This window comes from Ascaphus truei, chromosome 2 (genome assembly GCF_040206685.1).
Source record: "Ascaphus truei isolate aAscTru1 chromosome 2, aAscTru1.hap1, whole genome shotgun sequence".
Taxonomy (NCBI): domain Eukaryota; kingdom Metazoa; phylum Chordata; class Amphibia; order Anura; family Ascaphidae; genus Ascaphus; species Ascaphus truei.
The window spans coordinates 436086195-436094477 of NC_134484.1; the positions used below are offsets into that span (position 1 = coordinate 436086195).

Consider the following 8283-nt stretch of genomic DNA (forward strand, 5'->3'; position numbering starts at 1 on the left):
GATTGGTTGCCAGCCCCTCTACCTCTATCATGCTTTCCTATGGCAGAGGGGAAGATAGAAAAAGGAGACCGGTCAGACTTCATTCGGTTCCTGACGTGGAGGCGATCTTAGGCTCTGAGGCTTCACCGGAGACACCTGAAAACGAGTCTGGGTGCCTATACAAGCGGGATATTTGAAAGTGCTTTTGCGCTATGGGACTGTGTTGCCGGAGAAGCAGAGAGTCTGACTTTTAAGCAGCAGATTTGAAAGTGCTCTGCCATGAATTGCACCACAGAGGTCTGAATGGTACCTACCCCTACGGAGTGTGGAAGTAACCCATGGGTAAGCTTTTAATGTGGTGCTCAGCACCTAGCCAGCTAGGAAGCTTGTATTCCCCCTGTATGCCTGTTTTAGTGAGTATAGCTCTGATTTGTGTGTTGTGCTGTGCTTGCTGGCACCGGCTGGAATAAAAGGGAAATCTTTTATTGAACTGCTTTGTCCTGTCTGGTGCCTTGATCCCTGGGTTAAGTTCTGGTCTTTCATGACAATTATCACTATATTTATGGGCACTTCTGTTTTTTTAACCAGTTTTAACTGCAGCCATGGCACATATAGTGCTCCTACATTTTAACCCCTTAGGTATTGCATACATGTCACGCATTTCCATGCTGTTAGCTATATTATTGTTTTGTATCATCTTTAATCTATACAGTGGAAGAAATACAAAAGACAGAGTATGAAATTAGTAGCGTAGGACCTGCTGACAGGGTCTACCCAGATCCACAAAAGGGTGCTAAGTTTTAGCACACACGTTTACTCCCTGTCAGGATTGCCTAGACCTCCTGCCTAGCATAGCTTCCTTGTCCACTGGGTGTGCTGCTGTCTTCTGTTGGCTCTGGGTTCCTCTGTCTGTCTGTCTTCTTGTTGCTCCTGTCTCTGTCCTTTATAGCTTGCTTCCTGTCTGTTGCTTTTGCCTTTGCTTGCTAGTCAGACTCCTACAGTATGCTCATGCCTGTCTTTGATCCTGACCTGTTTCCTGTACCTGTACCTGTATTGTAGTCTGCTCACAGTAAAGGTCCTTGCTAGTAATCTGGCTTGTCCCTGGTTATTCCTGCTCCCCGGTCTCAGTCCCTGCTCCCTGTTCTTAGTCCCTGTCCTGCCCCGCCTGTCCTGTTCCAGTCTCCTCGTTGCCGACCTCTGCTTGTACCTAACTTCGCTGCCTGCCGCCTGCCTCGGACCCCTGCTTGTACCTGACTTCGCTGCCTGCCGCCTGCCTTGGACCTCTGCTTGTGACCCCTACTACGCTCGTGCTGTTCCGGCCACCGAGATCCTACCCGCCACAGGAGTCTCCCGTGACAGAAAGCAAAGGCCACTTCTGGATCTCGCTGGAACAGATTCTTCTTCTGCCTGCACCCTTTCCTGCCTGCTGCAGCAGACCACATCCGCATGGTTGAAGATAAGTACTTTCGTTTCTTTTTTGGAAATCCAAGTTGGGATTTTGAAAGGTTTTTTTGTCGTTGCTGCTAAGTGTTCTGCAAGAATTATTGCGTTCATAACGAAAAAACATTTTTTTTCTGAGACTAGAACTGTTACTACCGACTATTGCAGCTTTCTTTGAGATGTTTATTTTTGCAAAGGTTTCTGCAGGGTTTTTTGTGCCACTTTCTCCCTGAGAAGAATTCCCTATTATAAAAAAGACCCTTCCCTGCAGTACCTGTTTTTGCCATTTTGAGACTTTCATTACCTGGACAAGAATTGTCTCTGCATTGTGGGTGGGCCACTGCAGATTTTCAGACTCACATTTCTATTTAGGACGGTTACCTTGATTTACTGCTGTTCACAGGGTCTTCATTTCAAAAGACAAAAGTGCTCCCATTATTTTGTTGCTGCATGCTTTGATTTTCTTGCATCTATAGTTTTTCATATGATTGGTTCTAAGGTTTCAGGTTTACCTGCAAGTTCCCCTAAAGTTTGTTTCTCTGCAACATATGATATCCCTATGCCTGATATCAAAGGTTTCAGATTTGACTGCAGGGTTCTCTGTCTGATATTCCTATGTCAAAAGTTTCAGATCTAACTACAAGTTTACTCTGGATTAGTTTCCTGCTGTCTATGATATTTCTATGCCTGATATCAAAAGTTTCAGATTCAACTGCAGGTTTTCTTTGTCTATATGATATCCCTACGCCTGATGCATAAAGATTTAGATGTAACTGCAGGTTTTCTCTGTCTGTCTGATATCCCTACGCCTGATATCAAAGGTTTCAGATTTGACTGCAGGGTTCTCTATCTGATATTCCTATGTTCAATGTCAAAAGTTTCAGATCTAACTATAAGTTTTCTCTGTATTAGTTTCCTGCTGTCTGATATTTCTATGCCTGATATCAAAAGTTTCAGATTCAACTGCAGGTTTTCTTTGTCTATATGATATCCCTACGCCTGATGCATAAGGATTTAGATGTAACTGCAGGTTTTCTCTGTCTGTATGATATCCCTACGCCTAATGCCTAAAGATTCAGTTATAACTGCAGGTTTCTCTGTCTATGTTTTTTCCTTGCATTTATAATCTCTGTGACTGATGTTAAAGTCTTTAAGGGTCAGCTCTCCTATCTTGTGTCTCTCTGTGTCTAATATTCCTGTTGTTCATTCTAATGCTTCTGTTTTAAAAACACATTTCCTCTTTACTGGTGTCTTGGGAAGTGTGGTTTAATTATGGCTCCCACTCAAACAGTCTTGAGCAGTAAATGTGAACACAGTACCACTGATTCTTCAGAACTTCTCAAAGCAAGGAAGAAGAAGAAGAAGAAGGGAGGCATTACTGTGGAAGTTGCAGAAGGAATTAAGAATGAAAATTTAACCTCAGAGTCTGCATTTGATGAAAGAGATATGCTGCAGCTTAAGGCAACTCACAGACGTAGCCCAAGAATAGTGGAAGAGAAGAAAGATGCGCCTACTCAGACGCTTCAAGCTGCACAGAAAGCGATTGATTGTCTTTATGAACGTTTAGATAAGGAGCAAGAGGCCAAGATTGCACTACAAAGCTGTCTATCTTCAGCAATTGCTAAGTGTGTTCTCCAGGAGAAAGAAAGAGAGCAGTTGGAGAGGGACAGGGTAATCCTGTCAAGTAAGCTGGAGAAGGCCTATGCTGATAATGCGCAGTACCAGAATTTCATGGCTCAAGTTGGCGCAAAACTGGAAGCCTCTGAGGAGAAGAATTGCCACTTCAACATAGAACTACGTTCTTTGAGAGAGATCTTCGAAGGATTAAATAGCAGTTTTGAAATGGTAACCCAGAAGTGCAAGAATCTCTGTGTCCAGGTCAGTGAAGGAGATAAGAAACTCCATGAATTAGGAGAGGAGAAGAAGCAGTTGGCCCAGGAAAAGTTGGATATGCAGACAGCACTGCAGAATGCAGAGAGAGTGCTGCAAGAGGAACGTGTCTCCCTGGAGCGGCGCACTCAGGCAGAGAATATGCTGCAGAGTCAGCTGCGAGAACTACGTGCACATCTGCAGGACGCCAAGGAGAGATGGGTGAATGCTGAAGAGAGACAGCGAGTATTGCAGGAGGAAAGTTTCCAGACTGCCTACAAGATAAAGATGCTGGAAGAGTATTTGAGTACCCAGTGTGTCCCCAAAGAACAGCATGAGGAGCTGAAGGTCACACTGAGCATAACCAGAGCCTCGCTGGAGGAGGAGAGGTCTGGGAGAGCACGGCCCGGTTCTGCCTCCAGCAGAAAGTCTCTTTCAGACTCTGGTTCCACAGAGACATCCCCTCTCAGTCCTCCTGGAGACGTGGGGGAAGTGGGCGACCTGAAGGAGTTTGTTCTGCGCCCCGCGCCACGCGGTGTCACCGTCAGATGTCGGATCAGCCGAGACAAGAAAGTGATGGACCGAGGACTGTACCCCACCTACTACATGCACCTGGAGCGGGACGAAAACCACAAGCTCTTTCTTCTCGCTGGGAGGAAGAGAAAGAAGAGTAAAACGTCCAACTACTTGATATCTATTGATCCGACCGACATGTCCCGGGAGGCGGGCAGTTTTACTGGCAAACTCCGATCCAACCTAATGGGGACCAAGTTTACAGTGTTTGACCGCGGTGTTAGCCCAGCTAGGGCTCAGGGACAGTCAGAGAATGCAGCGTCCCGGCAAGAACTGGCGGCTATTTGCTATGAAACTAACGTCCTCGGGTTTAAGGGTCCCCGGAAGATGGCGGTTCTCATTCCCGGAAAGAATTTCAATCACGAGCGCATCCCTTTCCAGCCACACAATGATTCGGAGAGCCTGCTGTCTAAATGGCAGAACAAGTGTCAGGAGAACATCATCGAGCTGCACAATAAGGCCCCCGTGTGGAATGATGACACTCAGTCTTACGTGTTCAACTTCCACGGGCGTGTCACACACGCATCTGTGAAGAACTTCCAGATTGTGCACGACAATGATCTGGAGTAGCCTCTGCCCACTGACAAGCCACCAGAGGTGGGTCACCTTGAGTCGCCGTTTCATCAAGGCCTCCGGGAAGAGCCTGGAGGATCGTCCGGAGAACGCTCCTGAGAGGGGGGAGTAATGTCAGGATTGCCTAGACCTCCTGCCTAGCCATAGCTTCCTTGTCCACTGGGTGTGCTGCTGTCTTCTGTTGGCTCTGGGTTCCTCTGTCTGTCTGTCTTCTTGTTGCTCCTGTCTCTGTCCTTTATAGCTTGCTTCCTGTCTGTTGCTTTTGCCTTTGCTTGCTAGTCAGACTCCTGCAGTATGCTCATGCCTGTCTTTGATCCTGACCTGTTTCCTGTACCTGTACCTGTATTTGAGTCTGCTCACAGTAAAAGCCCTTGCTAGTAATCTGGCTTGTCCCTGGTTATTCCTGCTCCCCGGTCTCAGTCCCTGCTCCCTGTTCTTAGTCCCTGTCCTGCCCCGCCTGTCCTGTTCCAGTCTCCTCGTTGCCGACCTCTGCTTGTACCTAACTTCGCTGCCTGCCGCCTGCCTCGGACCCCTGCTTGTACCTGACTTCGCTGCCTGCCGCCTGCCTTGGACCTCTGCTTGTGACCCCTACTACGCTCGTGCTGTTCCGGCCACCGAGATCCTACCCGCCACAGGAGTCTCCCGTGACAGAAGCTATGATACAGAGGAATCACAGGGTAAGGTGTCTATACCCCCACCTTCTTTTAGTGAATCCGGTGACCCAGCACTTGTGGTGATGCACCTGCCGGCGGACCACTCTAGTGAAGTCAACGAACACACTATCTCGGCGGATGCAGACCCTGCTGTGGGCCCGTGTGCCCTACAACGGCCAGTCCGACCTACTACAGAGGTACCATCGGTCCTAGAAGAAGGACCAGTACCTACCGACGACAAGGGTGAGTTGACTGCCCCAGGGGTGTTGGGGGTGAGCCTCCAGGTGACCGCGGAGCACGATGACTCCTTAAGTCTGGTCGCCCGGGCGAAGGGCTCCCCTCTGCATCGCGTCCTGGCGGAGGTGTCCTCATTAGAAGGTAGCTGTCCAGTGGTGAGAGTGGACCCGTATCTACCGCCGATCATTCCAGAAGAAGAGAAGCCCATCGCCAGCCAGCAGAGAGGTAAGGAACTCCCTTGCTCCCCACAGGCTCCGATGGAGGTGGCCGTGAAAGAGGCCAGAGTTACGGCTCTTGAGCGGAGTGTGAGCCTGTGCGCTCCGACCCAAATGGTCCCAGGACTGGGATCCAACGCTCCCGAGTTCCAAGTCAGTGAGTGGACTGTCCCAGAAGTGTTGTGGACAGGTCCCGATACAGCCGAGGTGGGAACTGACAGCGTCCCCGAGGACCTGTTGGCCACCGGGAATCACCGCAGTGGTAAGGTATCAACCCTTTACCCCCTGCCGGGTGAACCAGAGACTTTGCGAACGGAGACATTGTTCAGTTTTCGCTTCCCAGTGGAAGCCTCACAGGGCCGTAGGGACACGGACTGTGTAGTGAAAATTTTCTCCTTGGAGCCCAAAGAGGAACGCTCCACCCACCAGGTAGTGGACCGCGGGAAAGGTCCTGGCCTCCTGGTCTACCGCATCCATGCCGCGGGTGACCGGGTAAAGGCCTGCTTAAAAGACATTGTGCTACTCCGTCCACCAGGGGGAGGAAGTAGCGAAGAGCCAGTAACTGTTGCCCTCCGGTGTGCTCTCCAAGAAATTTTTCTGGGGGAAGCTCACGGACGCAAAAGTGAGGTACCCCCACATGATCTGTTAGGGGCACCCCACGAATGGTCTCAGCTAGCCTCTGGTATAGTGTGTAATCTGTCCTGTAACCCGAGATGTAAAGTCGGAATGTGTTGTGTATTCTGTGTACTGCATTTTCACTATGTAATGTTTGTGCATGGTTACATCTGTTATCCAAGCGAGGACGTTGGAGTTCCACCAGGGGGAGAATATAGCCTGGAGCTCCCGTGGCTCCTGGAGACCCCCCTCCCCTGGCGCAGTTCGATCGCGGGTGCTGAAAGACCCGACGGCTGCTTCCAGAGGTGGGGGCTGGAGCAGGGAGCAGCGCGGCTTCTCCTGCCTGCGGCCGGTTGCCGGGGACGCGATCGGGCCATTGCTAAGGCTGCGATCGCGTCTCTGAGGTCCCGGCGGCCGGTGAAGCAGGGCGCCACCATTGCACTGCGGGTTGAGCATGCGCAGGGCCCCGATAGTGTAGGGAGAGCCCCAGAGACAGGGATAGCTCGCGCGAGAGTAGGGACAGCTCAGGGAAGATCGAGGCAGCCCGGGAAAGCTTGCGCACGCGCAGGGCATGAGAGAGAAAGCCCGCGAACCCCTAGCCTACCAGGGAAGTCTCTGAGCTGGGACTACATATCCCAAGAGCCTTTGCGTGCCCCACGTGACACCAGGGAGCCAATAGGGCTTAGGGAGCCTGGAGAAATAGATACATTTGGCGGGCTTATGAGAGACAGCAGTCAGAGAGAAACGGGAGTCAGAGGCAGAGCAGTGAGAGACCGGAGCAGCCTAAGGGAAGAGGTAGGGTACAGGAGTTTAGGACTCGCTGTACTAGGCCAGCACCCCCCTGGGACTGAGGTAGCTTAGTACTCTGACATAGAGAGAGTGTTGCCAGGGACTGCTCTAGAGAGAGGGACCCTGTCACTCAGGAGTTATAGTTGGAGCAGGGGATCTGTGAGGGAAGGCAGGGCGCGGGGAGCGAGTACAGCTCCTGCGGCCCTATAGGTACCTGCACCCCAGATAGGCCCCAACCCCCCACTAAGGTAGTGGGTTAATTGCTTAGGGAGGCCCAAGATAGGGACGCTGCCCTTAGCTTAGAGTGCTGCCTTGTCACAGCGGTCAGTGCTGTGAGGTCTGGCAGGCAGGCACCTAGTTGACAGCACGTTGGCTGTCAGCATTAGTGAGGCTGTAGGGACGTGGGTAGTTAGGGGAGTGGGACTGGTCCTTACCCCTTTAGGCCCATAGGAGTTTCCCAAGCCACCACAGGTTGCTGCACTATAGGGACGGCCTATAGTGTAGCACGTGCCCCTTAGGAAGATAGGGACACAGTGAAGAGTGCTGTTTCCGTGAAGCGGTTGGACCCACGTTGAGGTCCACAGAGACTGTTCCGGAGTGGGACCGCTCTAGCGGTCCACGTGCAAGGAGTTCGGTTGGAGGATCAGAAGGAGGCATCGCCCGACTGATCCTTTGCGAAGTATTGCTGAACCGAGCATCGGAGTGCTCGGCAGGTATTATCTACATACATAAGTGCACCACCGGGCCCTTAGATTAACTGTGACTGCGCAGTCACCCATTGACTCTCTGCAAGAGTGCGGGACATTGGGTGGGGTTTCTCTGGACACTGGGTGGGCTCACTTAATGTTGGGGAAGCGTCCTGCGCGACGCAGTAGGTGTCTCCTCTAGGAGAGGGACACAGGTTATGTTATGCATGTGATAGGTTATTCTTACATGTGAGTAAAGTCACTAGTTATTATACCTTCATGTCTATGTGATCATTATTGTGTTATTGTGATTGTCCTGCGAGGAACCACTCCCCCTCTGGTGGGAGCCATCGCCGGTGGAGGCGCTGCATCGTTCGTTATTGTAAGTATTATCCCTAGTGTAATTGCCCCAGGTTTCCCCATGGCGGAAGCTCGGCCCTCCTGTGAGCCAACAGGTATGCACCACACCGAGTAACAATATATGTTCCTGCACCCACACAGTAGAATCTGCGATTGGGGGGGGGATATACCCGTTACATATGGTATCCTGCAACAGATCCCCACCCTCCCTCTCCTCTCCCCTCCCTCACCTCCTGTAAATTTTGGCTCCAATGTTTTCAGTATTTAAATGTGGCACATGGAGTTGTGTGCACC

General features: G+C 50.9%; 1 protein-coding gene across 1 annotated transcript; it reads left to right on the forward strand.

Annotated features, from left to right (window-relative positions):
- The first annotated feature begins 1015 nt into the window (after window positions 1-1015).
- LOC142487830 (uncharacterized) lies at window positions 1016-4958 on the forward strand. The gene has a single exon (XM_075587789.1). It carries the CDS (start codon window positions 2692-2694, stop codon window positions 4429-4431), a length of 1740 nt encoding a protein of 579 aa, XP_075443904.1. The 5' UTR covers window positions 1016-2691; the 3' UTR covers window positions 4432-4958.
- Window positions 4959-8283: the final 3325 nt, after the last annotated feature.